Here is a 16,794-nt window from a genome sequence, read left to right on the forward strand (position 1 = left end):
ACAGCAGCACAGAGGATGTCAGGAGAGGAGGGTGCTAATCCTATAGGAGATGGTCCCCCTTTCCCCCCCTTATAGATGACCCCCCTCTTTCCCCTTTATAGATGGTCCCCCTCTTTCCCCCTTATAGATGGTCCCCCTCTCCCCCTTTATAGATGGTCCCCCTCTTTCCCCTTTTATAGATGGTCCCCCTCTTTTCCCCTTTATAGATGGTCCCCCTCTTTCCCCTCTTTATAGATGGTCCCCCTCTTCCCCCCCTTATAGATGGTCCCCCTCTTCCCCCCCTTTATAGATGGTCCCCCTCGTTCCCCCCTTATAGATGGTCCCCCTCTTTCCCCCCTTTATAGATGGTCCCCCTCTTTCCCTCTCTATAGATGGTCCCCCTCTTTCCCCCCTTATAGATGGTCCCCCTCTCCCCCCCCCCTTATAGATGGCCCCCCTCTGCTCCCCCCCCCTTATAGATGGTCCCCCTCTGCTCCCCCCCTTATAGATGGTCCCCCTCTGCTCCCCTCCCTTATATATGGTCCCCCTCTGCTCCCCCCCTTATAGATGGTCCCCCTCTGCTCCCCCCCTTATAGATGGTCCCCCTCTGCTCCCCCCCCTTATAGATGGTCCCCCTCTGCTCCCCCCTCCTTATAGATGGTCCCCCTCTGCTCCCCCCCTTATAGATGGTCCCCCTCTGCTCCCCCCCCTTATAGATGGTCCCCCTCTGCTCCCCCCCCTTATAGATGGTCCCCCTCTGCTCCCCCCCCCTTATAGATGGTCCCCCTCTGCTCCCCCCCCTTATAGATGGTCCCCCTCGGCTCCCCCCCCTTATAGATGGTCCCCCTCTGCTCCCCCCCTTATAGATGGTCCCCCTCTGCTCCCCCCCCCTCCCCTTGCACAGCAGTCAGTAAATAAAAAAACAAAACACAACTCACCTGCCATCCGTTCCCCGGTCGATCCTCTCGGCTCCTGGTCTGTCCCCGGCTGCCTCCGGCTGATGATGCGGCTGATGATGCGGCTGCCGGGGGTGTCTCGTCCTCTCCCCGGCAGCGCGCGCATCACACAGCTCACTGTGCCGCCTGGGCCCTGACTTCCGGTACAGAGCGTCTCTAACGTGCGCTCTTAATACCGGAAGTCAGGGCCCAGGTGGCACAGTGAGCTGTGTGATGCGCGCGCTGCCGGGGAGAGGACGAGACACCCCCGGCAGCCGCATCATCAGCCGGAGGCAGCCGGGGACTCCTGTGACCGCAAGCGAAATAATGCTTGCGGTCACAAGGGTGCAGTGGCGGGCCGCAACGGAGTGGGCAGATTATAATGTGGGCGGCGCGGCATGGGCCCCCCCCGGAGCCTCGGGCCCCGGGCGGCCGCCCAAACCGCCCACATTATAATCCGCCACTGATTATCAGTGCCCAGTGCTCTATGAAAACCAGAACAGGTTAAAGACTCTTAACCTGCTGTTAGTTTTCCTTAATTCAAAATGCTACAGAACTAGAAAAAAGCTATTGGGATCTGTTATGGATTGTAGGCTGCTGTCAGACATAGGAGCTATTTGGAAAACTGCTTTTGAGCTAAATCCAACACTGGTTCCAGCAGGAAGATAAGGTCCTTATTTTATATTTCCCATTATCCTTGAATCCAGTGGTAGTTTGAGTTCAAAAAGTGCAGTTGCAGTTTTCCAAACTGGAGTGTAAAATGCTGATCTTAAGTACAATGAATTTGCAGTAAATTTCTCTTCACTTACTTTTGGCAATAAGTCATAGAAATATGTTTCCAGGTTTTCATATGTCTTTCCACTCATAGAAAAATGATAATCACTTTCCTGGTTTTTGTTGTTCAACATTTCTTCACCATTAATGCAGAGATTCTGGTAATATATAATGACATTATTAAGCTTAGTTAATGAGAGCATGTCAGTAAGAACAACTTATGTTTTTCACTCTATTTTAACACTGTGGTAAATCCAAGGTATGGTAAAATTTCTACAATCATAATCTTAACTCCATGGGAAATTTATCAAACTGGTGTAAAGTAGAGCTGTCTCAGTTTTCCCTAGCAACCCATCAGATTACACATGACAGATTCCTGACACATTCTTTGAAAATGAATGATTGGTTGCTATGGGCAACTAAGACAATTCTACTTTACACCAGTTTGATAAATCTCCACCCATGTTTTTTTATAGTGCTTTAAAAAGTATTATATTGTAATCAGTATTCTTCTTCTTTCGCTTCTTCTTCCAGCCATTTTTCTGCGATTAATACAGCCCAAACTGTGCACAGAGTCCATTCAAACTGTGTTAAGAAGCCCTCGGCGGTGACAGGTGTGCTATCTATTTTTGGTTGCGATCGGATTTGTTGTTTTTTAGAAATTTACATTTAAAGACCTCTAATTTCCTATAGGAAATAATGGCCCATTGGAAATAATAGGCACACTGTAAACGCTAACAGCCAATAACAGCACATATGCAAGTAGCTGAAATATAGCAGCCAATAGAAATTCTAAGGTCTTGTCAGTCAATGCCTCACAACATCCACACAGTCACACATTCACTATTGGCCAATAGGAGATGAAGAAGATGGAAGGTCCTTAATGATTTTGTATCACTGACATGAGTGAGATTGTCATGATAACCGAGCAATGATCTTTACCATTATAAGTGGCAGAGTTCACTCAGTAAAGCAGCAGAGCTGTGGCAGCCGTGTAGCAGAGCCGATAGCCGCACTACATAGCAGAGGTGAAACAGCCGTGTAGCAGAGCCGATACCTGCACTACATGGCAAAGCTGAGGCAGCAATGTAGCAGAGCCTATAGCCGCACTATGTAGCAGAGCTGAGGCAGCTGTGTAGCAGAGACGATAGCCGCACTTCGTAGAAGAGCTGAGGCAGCCATTTAGCAGAGCCGATAGCCACACTACGTAGCAGAGCTGAGGCAGCCGTGAAGCAGAGCCAGTAGCAGCACTACATAGCAGAGCTGAGGCAGCCGTGTAGCAGAGCCGATAGCCACACTATGTAGCAGAGCTGAGGCAGCCGTTTAGCAGAGCTGAGGCAGCCATGAAGCAGAGCAGATAGCCACACTACATAGCAGAGCTGAGGCAGCCGTGTAACAGAGCCGATAGCTGCACTACGTAGCAGAGCTGAGGCAGCCGAGTAGCAGAGCTGATTGCCACACTATGTAGCAGAGCTGCGGCAGTCGTGTAGCAGAGCCGATACCTGCACTACGTAGCAGAGCTGAGTCAGTAGAGTAGCAGAGCTGAATCAGTGATGTAGCAAAGCCGATACCCACATAATACAGCAGAGCTGAGTCAGTGAAGTAGCAGAGGTACCAAAGTCGCTCTTAAAAGGGAGGTACCAAAATAGTTCTTAAAGGGGCATTACATAAGTCACTCTTAAAAGTACAATACCAAAGTAGCTCTTAAAAAGACAGTATTCAAGTCACTTTTAAAGGGACGGTACCCAAGTCACTTTTAAAGGGACGGTACTCAAGTCACTTTTAAAGGGAGGGTACCCAAGTCACTCTTAAAAGGGACGGTACATAAGTCACTCTTCAAGGGACAGTAATAAAGTTGTTATTAAAGGGTCAGGGTTTAAAGTAACTCTTTAAGGGACAGCACTAAAGTTGCTCTTCAAAGGATGGTACCTAAGTCTCTTTTAAAGGGACAGGACTTAAGCTGGTCTTAAAGGAAAAGTATATAGGTCACTCAAAGCCTTGGCACTAAAGTCACTCCTTAAGGGACTGTACCAAAGTTGCTCTTAAAGGGACTGTACCAAAGTCGCTGTTAAAGGGAGGATATCCAGGGTTAAAGTTTCTCTTAAAGGAAAGTCATTGTTAAAGAGGTGCTCTTTTCAAGCACTATGCTATTCCCTGGAAATGCAAATCTAGTTTTTTTTGTACTACATTGCATGTTGGAGATGACGTTTATTCATTCAAAACTAAGAGATAAAAAACATTTAAACACAAAAAGCTATTTACTTTGACTTGATTTTCATCTTCTCGATACTCTAGAAGCTTCCATGTGAGAGAAGCTGGAGAGGAGCCATCAGGTCCATTAGCTTCGACTAGAATCACTTTATTTTCCTTCGGAATCATCCCACAGTTTCTTGCAACAGTGGTTGCTGTCTGTATGTTGTCACCTGAAATGGAGTAAGTAATTATACTAAGGATCTTTTATGTTTTCATGTATTTGTATTCACAGATCAGCCAAAACATTATTAATATTGTATAGGTCCAAAAATAGCTGAAACACCTATGACCAGTTAATATATAGACTTCAAAAGACATGTGAGGGTGTCTCACACTTCATTTTTTGTGACAACTGGCTCTTCCCAGTACCCCTGGTGGCTGGTAGGGGTTTGGGGCACCTGAAATCTCATAAAGTGATATTAAGACTCCCAGGCTGCTGTATTAGCTGTGCTAGCTGTAAACTGTACCACTATCAGGATGAGTAGACCATCTAATAATGGTATACTATACTGTATGTCAGACGTTTGTTTTTTTTCCTGTCTCACACATGGATATCACTAGTCACACAGGGATGTCACACAGGCAAAACAATCACTAATTAGATGGATGCATCTAGGACTCCCAGGACACTCCCAGTGACCATGACATTCCTTGTCATGTATTACTAGTTTTTCTTAAAACTACTGTAGTGATTAGCATGCTGATAAATACAAAATACAAGATTTTCTATTTTAATCAATCATAAATATGTCTTCAGTAAGGGCCCTATTACACCAACAGATTATCTGACAGATTTTTTTGAGCCAAAGCCAGGAATGGACTATACACAGAGAACAAGTAATAAAGGAAGATTGAGATTTCTCCTCTTTTTGAATCCATTCCTGGCTTTGGCTTTAAAATAAATCTGTTGGTGTAATAGGGCCTTAAGTTCTTCAGTTCCCCTACTGATGACTGCAGCCAGACAGACTTTTATAACCCTTGGGAAAATTATGGATTCACAACATATTTATTAAAAACAAATCACGTTTCGAAGTCGTGCTGACTCCTTTCTCAAGTGTCACTTGAGAAAGAAGTCTGCACGACTTTGAAACGCGTTGTGTTTGGTTTCTGGGAATGGATGCGGTTCTTATACATGCCAATACAACAATATCAGGTGAGAGTCTCCAATAAACTCTCTTGTGTTTTCCCACTTGTTGCAGACATCACACCATGGAGCGCTGTTCACATTTGTATTTACAACATATGCAAAGCATTTGGGCTTATCTAAAATAATGTATATTTTTTCTATGTGTGAAGATAAGCAGAAGATTCAGAGCATCAAGTTAGAAGACTGGATAATTTTTCTGAAGCATTAGATTTGTTGCTCACTACATATGCTATCTATAGTGCCTGTCCTGGGATATGTGGTGCGTATCATAGCAGTATAACTTGTAAACATAGTGTGGTACTAAATAGATAATGTGCATTAGTGCCTCACTGTTCTGATTGTATATATGTATACCTGTTATCATAACTGTTCTGATGTTTGCTGAATGCAGCTCTTCAAGGACTGCTGTGGTTTCTGGTTTAAGGCGATTTTCTAGTATAAGCAAACCAAGGAATATCATGTCTTTTTCAACTTCTTCCCTTCAGAGAAAAAAACAAACCAACAAATAACAGTTAGAGAGCCAGGCTATAGTCACAAATGTAATATTCAGAGATGACATGTTCACCAACACCCTCCCACCCCCCACCCCCATTTCACAGTCAAAAAGTCATAAACTAGAAGCCCTAAGCAACATTCATACACATAGAGCAGCACTGATAGATCATTGAAGGAATTATTGACAATTCTTTAAATAAGCTGACACAGATTTTTTTTTATTGTGCTCAAAGAGTAGGTAAACATAAAAAAGGTTTTATTTACTTCCCTTGCTGTCACAGAGCCCCAGTCCTGATGTACAGCATTTGTGAGATCAGGATCAGCAAGAGGATTGCTCTTTCTGCTAATCAACAGCTGAAGCAGGACACCACTGAGGACAATAATTGGCTTGGCGGTCAATGTCTTGTTCCAACCATGAACACAGAAAGTGCTCTGCATCAACATGGAGGCTTCATGACAGTGGTGGCAGTAGTGGAGCAAGGAATGTAAATATAGCTTTTTATGTCTACCACCTGACAGAACACAATTTTAAATAAAAAAAAACCTGATAATCCCTTTCAAAGAAGTCTGTCTCTATATTCTCACTGCCCCAGCATGAAATAAGATATGCTTCATCATTGCAACCAAATGCTGCAATACTGAACAAAAAGTTATGTTTAAATCTGTTCTATAGCACTAAGTTAGTGTTGCTGAGGTGGTCTCCCAGGCTTCACAAAGCCCAGCTTGGTTTGATTTACATGTCTGTCCCTCTGCACAAAGCCAGTGGCTGCCTGTTGGGATTTCATGCTGCCTACGGTTTGCGCAATGTAAAGACTGCCTTTATAATAGTCCCTGTCACTTAGGTCACCTTGCATTTTTCAATAGAGCTGGTAACCTTAGACAGATTTGTAATTTACAATTATTATTAGTAGTACGGTAGTAGTAGTGGTGGTGGTGGTGGTAATAGTAGTAGTAGTAATAGTTTTTTAATACAGAAAGAGTGGTAGAGTGGTGGCCACTACACGTCTACCTCCCGGCTAATCTGCACTCCATTACCTATTGTTAATGCATTTCCCACAAAAAGCATGGGCAATCCTTTGCTCCTCCAGTCAGGATGGCCCCGTGCTTCTCCTGTGCATGCTCCTGCTCTATCATACATATGGATCTTTAACAGAGTGGAGAGCTTTAGAATCTAGACTTCTTAGGGCCCTTTTACACTGAAAGATTATCTGACAGATTATCTGCCAAAGATTTGAAGCCAAAGCCAGGAATGGACTATAAACAGAGAATAAAGGAAAGCCTGATATTTCTCCTCTTTTCAAATCCATTCCTGGTTTTGGCTTCAAATCTTTGGCAGATAATCTGTCAGATAATCTTTCTGTGTAAAAGGGCCCTAAGGATTGGACAGAGAGTGTGTATGCTCTCAAGACTCAGAAAGCCTGAAGAAAATTATTAAAGTAAAATCTTTCTAAAAAGATGTCCTCACAAGCATTGTGCTTTCAGGGCATGCTCCCCCAGGCTGCAGAGAACACCACACCACAAATGGATGCAGAAAAAAGGGAGAGCACAAAGCAGCAAGCATCAAACGAAAAAATGTTTCATGTATGTATTATGTTTTAATGTCACCATCACTTTCATAGTATTTTAGTATTGGCTAGGGGCTGCAATATAATTACTGTTTAAAGTGACTCTGTATCTACAATCTGACCCCCCCCCCCAAACCGCTTGTACCTTCAGATAGCTGCTTTTAATCCAAGATCTGTCCTGCGGTCTGTTCGGCAGGTGATGCAGTTATTGTCCTAAAAAACAACTTTTAAACTGGCAGCCCCGTGCCCTACGGGAGTGGCCTAGATTGTGTATGCATTAGGCTTGCACAACCTCTCTGTCCTCCTCCCCGCCCTCCTCATCATTAGGAATGCTCCAGGCAGATTGCCTCCTATTCGTCAGCTGTGTCAGCACGGCACATGGGCTGGATCGTTAAGACACCTGTGCAAATGTTCCCAGCATGGATAAAATGTTTCAGGGGCATTCCTAATGATGAAGAGGGTGTGGTGGAGGGACGGAGGGGTGGTGCAAAGTAAGGGCACAGATATTCTAAGTCACGCCCATAGGGCACGGGGCTGTAAGTTTAAAAGTTGCTTTTAGGACAATAACTGCCAAACGGACCCCACCCAGGACAGATCTTGGATTAAAAGCAGCTATCCGAAGGTACAAGCGTTTAGGGGGGGTCAGATTGTGGGTACAGAGTCTCTTTAAGGGTATGTGCACACTGAGTCATTTAGATGGAAAGTCCGCTGCGTAATCCATCGCTCGCGGATAGCGGCGGGCGCACGTGACTCCACCAGTGTCATAGACTCCATTCTATGCACGGGCGGATTACTTCCTCGGTCCAAAGAATGAACTTGGTCATTCTTTGGACGGAGGAAGGAATCCACCTGTGCATTGAATGGAGTCTATGACACGGGTGAAGACGCACACCGCTGTCCGCGAGCTGGCGCGAGCGACGGATTACGCGACGGATTTTCCATCTAAATTACTCAGTGTGCACATACCCTAACAAATAGCTGAGATGTGAACTACATTATAGGTTCTTATTTGGTTTACCACCCCCTCAATTAAAGTCAAAGGTGAAGTACTTTTCCACTTTGACACCCAGAACAATATTTTATGGATGTCCTGTCCTCTGTGTATATTTTCTCTTTGTATTTCTGTTGTACAAATAGTGCCAACCTATCAAACAGCATATTCCATATACACACCTTTCAATGCTTGGTAAACCTTCACACTTGATATTCATCAGATTTTTGTAGGCCACGCCAATTACGCGTAAACCTTGAAATGTGTAATGCTCCAGCTCTTCCAAAAATCCTATGGGAACTTTAGCAGAACATAATGAATATGCTATACATCAATTGTTTTCAGCAGGGTATTTATTAGAGATGAGAAAAACAGTTAAAAATTCATTTTGTGAGGTTCACAAATATTGAGTTGGAGTCGTGCCAAATTACGAATCAAATGCAAACAAATTTCAAAAGTCAATCATTCATTTTCTGCCATGGAAAGCAGTGAACTTTGGTGAATAAGTGGCGTAATGTCAATTTTCTCCCAGGAAAGCAGTGGGCATTGATGTATTAGTTGCAGAAAATCGCAAATCTTTCTAGTAAAACATTTCACATGTTGCAATCTGTCTACAAGTACCCTTTCACCTCCCCTTGTGTGGTAAACTTTGTCTCCCCAGTTAGTTTGAGTGGCATTGATTTAAGTGTTAATTTTATTTCAATTTCAATTATTTCAATTTAATTTCAATTGTAATTTTAATTCAAATTTTATTAAATTTAAGTTCAATAATTAAAAAAAATATTATGAATGTCCGCTGCACATTAGATCAGCTCTCACCCCCCATTTGGTGGTGTGGCAGCAACGCTGAATGGAGGTCACACCTCTCTGGACTCCTAGGTTAAATTGGGACTAGTATTCAGGCAGCTCATTGTGTGCCTCAAGCACCTTAGGTACTGCTCTGTGATGCTATTACATATCTAGGCAATTCGGAGATTGTTTTCTCGTGACATATTGTACTTTATGATAGTGGAAAATTTGTATTTAATTCAATTGAATTGTATTTATTTTTTTATTCTATTTCAATTCAATTTTAAATCAGTAAAAAAAAAAATAATTGTTTTAATTTTTAGCTCCTCATTATGAACGTCCACTACTCATTAGTTAAGCCCTCATCCCCCTTTCGGTGCTGTAGCAGCAACGCCGAATAGAGGTCACACCACTCTGTGCTCCTAGGTTAAAGCGACTCTGTACCCACAATCTGTCCCCCCCAAACCACTTGTACCTTCGGATAGCTGCTTTTAATCCAAGATCTGTCCTGGGTCCATTTGGCAGGTGATGCAGTTATTGTCCTACAAAACAACTTTTAAACTTCCAGCCCTGTGCCCAACGGCCGTGGCTTGGAATATCTGTGCCCTAACTTTACACCATCACCCCTTTGTCCCACCTCCCCGCCCTCTTCACCATTTTTCCTATTCCTTTGCAGTGAAAGCTACACAGGTGTTGATCCAGCCCATGTGCTGTACTGACACAGGTGATGAATAATAGAAAATCTGAGGAGGGCGGGGGAGAGAGACAGAGAGGTTGTGCAAGCCTAATGCATACACAATCTAGGCAATGGCCATTGGGCACAGGGCTGCAAGTTTAAAAGTTTTTTTTTTTTTGGGACAAAAACTGCATCACCTGCCGAACGGACCCCAGGACAGATCTTGGATTAAAAGCAGCCAACTGAAGATAGAAGCGGTTTGGGGGGGTCAGATTGTGGGTACAGAGTAACTTTAAATTGGGGCCAGCACCCGGTGACTTGGTATAATGTCCAGGTAGCACCCAGTGATTTGGTATAATATACACCCAGACAATTGGTCCATTGCCTAGCCAGGACCAAGTGACTTGGTATAATGCCCAGCCAGCACCCAGTTACATGTTATAATGCACATCCAGAGTATTGATATAATGTTCAGCCAGTACCCAGTGACTTGCTATAATGCACATCCAGAGAATTAAAAAAGAGGACTGGGCCAATTAAAATTTTTGCGGTTTTGTTTTTTCCTCCCTGTGCTTAAAAGGCCATTTCTCACCTAGAAACCCACATGAGCCCTTATTTTTTGCGCCACTAATTGTACTTTGCAATGACGGGCTAAATTTGTTCATAAAGTACACTGCAAAAGCAGGAAAAAATTAAATGTGGGGTAAAACTGTCTTGTTATACAGTGAGGAAAAAAGTATTTAGTCAGTCACCAATAGTGCAAGTTCCACCACTTAAAAAGATGAGAGAGGCCTGTAATTGACACCATATGTAGACCTCAACTATGGAAGACAAAATGAGAAAACAAATCCAGAAAATCACATTGTCTGATTTTGTAAGAATTTATTTGCAAATTATGGTGGAAAATAAGTATTTGGTCAGTAACAAAATTTCATCTCAATACTTTGTTGGCAATGACAGAGGTCAAACATTTTCTGTAAGTTTTCACAAGGTTGGCACACACTGTTGTTGGTATGTTGGCCCATTCCTCCATGTAGATCTCCTCTAGAGCAGTGATGTTTTGGGGCTGTTGCTTGGCAACACAGACTTTCAACTCCCTCCAAAGGTTTTCTATAGGGTTGAGATCTGGAGACTGGCTAGGCCACTCCAGGACTTTGAAATGCTTCTTATGAAGCCACTCTTTTGTTGCCCTGGCGGTGTGCTTTGGATTATTGTCATGTTGAAAGACCCAGCCACGTTTCATCTTCAATGCCCTTGCTGATGAATGGAGGTTTGCACTCAAAATCTCACGATACATGGCCCCATTCATTCTTTCATGTACCCGCATCAGTCGTCCTGGCCCCTTTGCAGAGAAACAGCCCCAAAGCATGATGTTTCCACCCCCATGCTTTACAGTAGGTATGGTGTTTGATGGATGCAACTCAGTATTCTTTTTACCAAACAGTTCCACTTTGGTTTCATCACACCAAAGGACATTCTCCCAATACTCTTCTGGATCATCAAAATGCTCTCTAGCAAACTTCAGACGGGCCCAGGCATGTACTGGCTTAAGCAGTGGGACACGTCTGGCACTGCAGGATCTGAGTCCCTGGCGGCGTAGTGTGTAACCGATGGTAGGCTTTGTTACATTGGTCCCAGCTCTTTGCAGTTCATTCACTAGGTCCCCCCGCGTGGTTCTGGGATTTTTGCTCACCGTTCTTGTGATCATTTTGACCCCATGGGGTGAGATTTTGTGTGGAGCCCAAGATCGAGGGAGATTATCAGTGGTCTTGTATGTCTTCCATTTTCTAATTATTGCTCCCACAGTTGATTTCTTCACTCCAAGCTGGTTGCCTATTGCAGATTCAGTCTTCCCAGCCTGGTGCAGGGCTACAATTTTGTTTCTGGTGTCCTTTGACAGCTCTTTGGTCTTTACAATAGTGGAGTTTGGAGTCTGACTGTTTTAGGGTGTGCACAGGTGTCTTTTTATACTGATAACAAGTTTAAACAGGTGCCATTACTACAGGTAATGAGTGGAGGAAAGAGGAGACTCTTAAAGAAGAAGTTACAGGTCTGTGAGAGCCAGAAATCTTGATTGTTTGTAGGTGACCAAATACTTATTTTCCACCATAATTTGCAAATAAATTCTTACAAAATCAGACAATGTGATTTTCAGGATTTGTTTTCTTATTTTGTCTCTTATAGTTGAGGTCTACCTATGATGTAAATTACAGATGCCTCTTATCTTTTTAAGTGGGAGAACTTGCACTATTGATGACTGACTAAATACTTTTTTCCCCACTGTATATGTTCCTCAAGTTGTTACAATTACATATGTAAAATGTATAACTTTTATTTTATCTGATAGCTTTTAAAACATTCAAACCATTGTTAACAAATATATGTTCTTTAACCCCTTCACGTCAGCAATCTGTATATATACGTTCCTATTGCACATGCCCCGTGCAGTAGGAATGTATATATACGTTCCTGACTGAGGGGGGCTTTACGATGAGAGTGGGATCGCTGCAGAGACAGCGATCCTGCTCTCATCTGTGTACAGCACCGGAGATAATGAGGATCAGCTGTGATCCCGCAGCTGACCCCCATTAACCACTTAGTGACCGCCGAAACGGCGGTCACTAGTGGGCCGTGCGGCCGCTATATTTCATCTCCACAGTGGGGGGAGATGAAATAAGTAAAATCAGACCACAGACCAGCCCCCCAGTGCCCCGATCACTATCCCCCCTCCCCGCGGCGGCCATAAGACCCAAGATGGCCGCCGCCATCACTGTGAACAGAGTATCCTTCCTGTTCGGCGTCCTGGCTGGTTATGAAGTGCGCATGCGCTCCACAACCAGCCAGCTCTGAAAATTTAAAGTAAAAGAGACCAATTTGGTCTCTGTCACTGAACTATGAATACTGTGATAGAAAATATCACAGTAATCATAGTAATACAGTGAAAATGAATGTATAAAGTACAAAAAGTGACAAACACACAAAAAAATAAAACACACACTTTTTATTATAGTAATAATTGCAGTTTACTCCCAAATTACCCCTAACCCCTCCCCAGATTACCCCTAACCACCGCAGGTTGCCCGTAACCACCGCACGTTGCCCGTAAGAACCCCGGGTTGTCCGTAATCACGTCAGATTGCACGTAACCCCCCAGATTACCCGTAACCACCGCACGTTGCCCGTAACCACCGCACGTTGCCAGTGACCCCCTCCAGATTGTCCGTAATCACCCCAGATTGCCTGTAACCACCCCAAATTACATGTACCCACCCCAGATTACCTATAAGCACTTCAGTCTATCCGTAACAATTCTAGATTGTCTGTAACCCCCTCCCAGGTTGCCCTTAACCACCGCAGGTTGCGCATAACCACCCCAGGTTGCCCGTAATCATGCCAGATTACATGTAACCCCCCAGATTGCACGCAAACCACCGCACGTCGCCTGTGACCACCGCACCTTGCCTCTGACCACCGCACCTTGCCTCTGACCACCACATGTCGCCTTTGACCACCACACTTCACTTCAGTTTATCCGTAACCACAGCAGGTTGCCTGTAACCACCCCAGATTGTCCGTTACCACCCCAGATTGTCCGTAATTACCCCAGATTGTCCGTAACCACCCCACGTTGCCCGTAACCACAGAGGGTTGCCTGTAACCACCCTAGATTGTCTGTAACCACAGCAGGTTGTCCGTATTCAGCCCACGTTGCCTGTTACCACCCCAGGTTGTCTGTAACCCCCCCAGATTGTCTGTAACCACCCCAGATTGTCCGTAACCACCCCAGATTGTCCGTAACCACCCCAGATTGTCCGTAACCACAGCAGGTTGCCTATAACCACCCCAGATTGTCCGTAGCCACCCCAGATTGTCCGTAACCACCCCACTTTGCCTCTAACCACAGCAGGTTGCCTCTAACCACCCCAGGTTGCCGTAACCACAGCAGGTTGCCCGTGACCACCCCATGTTGACCGTATCCACCCCAGATTACCCGTAACCACCCCAGATTACCCGTAACCACCTCAGACTGCCCCCCACTTTTAGATTACCCGGAACCACCCCAGATTACCCGGAACCACCTCAGACTGCCCCCCACCTCTAGATTACCCGGAACCACCCCAGACTGTCCGTAACCACCCCAGACTGTCCGTAACCACCCCACATTACCTGTAATCTAATTTTTTTATTTTATTTTAGTAACTGCACTATTCTAATAACTATTACTAGCTGCGGTTTTGCTCCAGCAAATTGGCGCTCCTTCCCTTCTGAGCCCTGCTGTGTGCCCATACAGTGGTTTATGCCCACATATGGGGTACCATTGTACTCAGAAGAACCTGCGTTACAGATTTTGGGGTACATTTTTTCTCCTGTTCCTTGTGAAATGCAGAAATTTCAAACTAAACCAACAAATTATTGGAAAAATTCAAGTTTTTCATTTTTACTGGCCAATTTTGAATACTTTCCTCTAATACCTGTGGGGCCAAAATGCTCATCCTACCCCAAAATGAATTCTTTGAGGGGTGTACTTTCCGAAATGGGGTGACTTTGGGGGGAGTTCTATTCTGTAGACATTACAGGGGCTCTGCAAACGCACCTGGTGCTCAGAAACTTCTTTAGAAAAATCATGCACTGAAAAGTTCGAATTATGCTCACCGTTAATTCGGTTTCCGCGAATCCCTCATGGCGGCACCAAAATGGAGGATGCCCCTCCCATCACTGTAGGGACAGGAAACAGAGAAAGTTTAAAGGGCAGCCCCACCCCCGACACCTCAGTGCTTTCCAAATAACCAAGGATATGATTATATAAACCGCCACCAGTAGTTAGGGGGGGATATACGGTGGTGCCGCCATGAGGGATTCGCGGAAACCGAATTAACGGTGAGCATAATTCGAACTTTCCTCCGCATCCTCCCTCATGGCGGCACCAAAATGGAGACATACCCGATTAGTAGATTAGGGTGGAACTGCTGCCTGCAGAACCTTCCACCCAAAGGCACCATCTCTGGCAGCTACGACATCCAGACGATAGTGCTTGGCGAACGTGTGGATAGAGGAGACCACGTTGCTGCCCTGCAGATTTGGTCTGGCGAAGCGTCAGCTCTCTCGGCCCAGGATGAAGAAATGGCTCTGGTTGAATGAGCTTTTACCTCCGTATTGTACGAACAAGTTGTTATCTGTTCTCCATGTTTTGGTTGACTCTAAATAGTGAAGTACAGATCTCCTTACGTCTAGCGTATGAAATTTCCTCTCTTTCTCCGAGGAGGGATGAGGACAGAAAGAGGGAAGAATGATTTCTTGCTCACGATGGAATTCAGAGAACACCTTGGGATAGAATTCAGGATTGTGCTTTAACCCCTAGACGACCCAGGGCGTATAGTTACGCCATGGAAGTCTGTCCCCAGACGACCTAGGGCGTACCTGTACGCCCTGGGTGTTTCTCCCGCTATGAAGCGTGCTCCAGAGCGGAGCGCGCTTCATAGCAGGTGGGGGCCGGCTGCAATCAGCAGCCGGGACCTCACCGGTAATGACACGCTGCAGCGATCGCGCTGCCGCGTGTGATTAACTCCTTAAACGCCGCGATCGACCGCGGCGTTTAAGTGTAAGTGACAGGGGGAGTCCCCTGTCACTTACCGATCGGGACCCCCGCAGTGTGACTGCGGGGGTCCCGATCGGTAAAACGGACTGCCGGAGGTCTCTCACCTGCCTCCGTGCGGTCCGATTGGCGATCTGCTACTCTAAGCCTGCACAGGCAGGCTCAATGAGCAGATCGCCGATAACACTGATCAATGCTATGCCTATGGCATAGCATTCATCAGTGTACAAATCAAACTAGTGAATGTAAAAGTCCCCCAAAGGGACTTCAAATGTGTAAAAAAAACAGTTAAAAACACTAACACACTACCCCAAAACCCCTCCCCCAATAAAAGTTGAAATCACCCCCCTTTCCCATTATATAAATAAAACATATAAAAATAAATAAATAGATAAACATATAATATACCGTAGCGTGCGTTATTGTCCGATCTATTAAAATATAACAAGCGTCATTGCGAACGGTAAACAGCGTACACGAAAAGAGGGAAAAAAGTGCACGGATTACCGATTTTATGTTACATTATATATATAAAAAAATTAATAAAAAGTGATCAAAACGTCCGATCTTCACAAATATGGTATTAATAAAAACTAGAGATCATGGCGGAAAAAATGACACCCCATACAGCCCCGTAGGTGAAAAACTAAAACCGTTATAAGCGTCACAATAGTCCCATTTTATTTATAATTAATTGCCAAAAAAAAGGATTTCATTAAAAAAATATATATAACATTAGAGAATTTGCGTAAACCTGCATATGGTTGTGTTCGGACTGACCTATAGAGTAATGGTATCATGTCGCTTTTACCATATAGTGCATTACGTAGACACAGGAACCCCCCAAACGTTACCATATTGCATTCTTTTTAGCGATTTCACCAATTTATATCTTCATAAATAATATATTTGGGATTCTCTCATACATGTTATGGTAAAATGAATGACGCCATTACAAAGTACAACTATTCCTGTAACAAATAAGCCATTACATGGCCTGTAGATGAAAAACTGAAAGTGCTGGAGCTCTTAGAAGGGGAGGAGGGAAAAACGGAAACACTAAGATCAAAATTTGCGCGGTCCACTGGGTCATTTTGGGCCTGGTCCTCAAAGGGTTAAAGAGTCACTGTCGTATTTTTTTTTTTTTTGCAGAAATCAATAGTCCAGGCGATTTTAAGAAACTTTGTAATTGGGTTTATTAGCCAAATCTGCCATTATCTGCATGTAAAAAGTCTTTTCCCAGGTCCCCCCCTCCTTCCTCTTTTTCATCCACTCTGAAAAATCTGAAAATTGTGACTTGTTGCAGGAGACGTACCCTGTCTGCTCTAGGGAGAGGGGAGGGGGGAGGAGGAAGGAGGGAGTTAGCCGGCAGCAGAAAGCAGATAACAGAGGATTACCGGCACGGAGCTGGGTGACAGCTGTAATCCGAGCCCAGACAGGTCAGTGGTGACTGTCCAAGAAGATAACCGGTGAGATATTTGTAGATTAACTCTTTGTTGTCCTGTTTTGGTCTTTTGTTTAGCTCTCTCCATAGGAGAACAATGAAGACAGGGGGGAGAGCTTCAAACTGCTTTTTCATGATAAAAATGCATTTTTC

The 16,794-nt window shown here is 44.4% G+C and overlaps 1 protein-coding gene across 3 annotated transcripts in view; it reads right to left on the reverse strand.

Moving 5' to 3' along the window:
- Positions 1–16,794, reverse strand: part of LOC138795670 (probable cation-transporting ATPase 13A4) — a 276,072-nt gene that overhangs the window by 50,825 nt on the left and 208,453 nt on the right. For all 3 annotated transcript variants that reach the window (XM_069975055.1, XM_069975057.1, XM_069975056.1), the window contains 4 exons: positions 8,322–8,439; positions 5,443–5,567; positions 3,951–4,111; positions 1,724–1,846 (listed from right to left, as the gene is read on the reverse strand). In XM_069975055.1, the coding sequence (XP_069831156.1) occupies positions 1,724–1,846; positions 3,951–4,111; positions 5,443–5,567; positions 8,322–8,439 (527 nt within the window). The remainder of the gene's footprint in view (positions 1–1,723; positions 1,847–3,950; positions 4,112–5,442; positions 5,568–8,321; positions 8,440–16,794) is intronic.

The sequence above is a fragment of the Dendropsophus ebraccatus genome, chromosome 6 (assembly GCF_027789765.1).
Source record: "Dendropsophus ebraccatus isolate aDenEbr1 chromosome 6, aDenEbr1.pat, whole genome shotgun sequence".
Taxonomy (NCBI): Eukaryota; Metazoa; Chordata; class Amphibia; order Anura; family Hylidae; genus Dendropsophus; species Dendropsophus ebraccatus.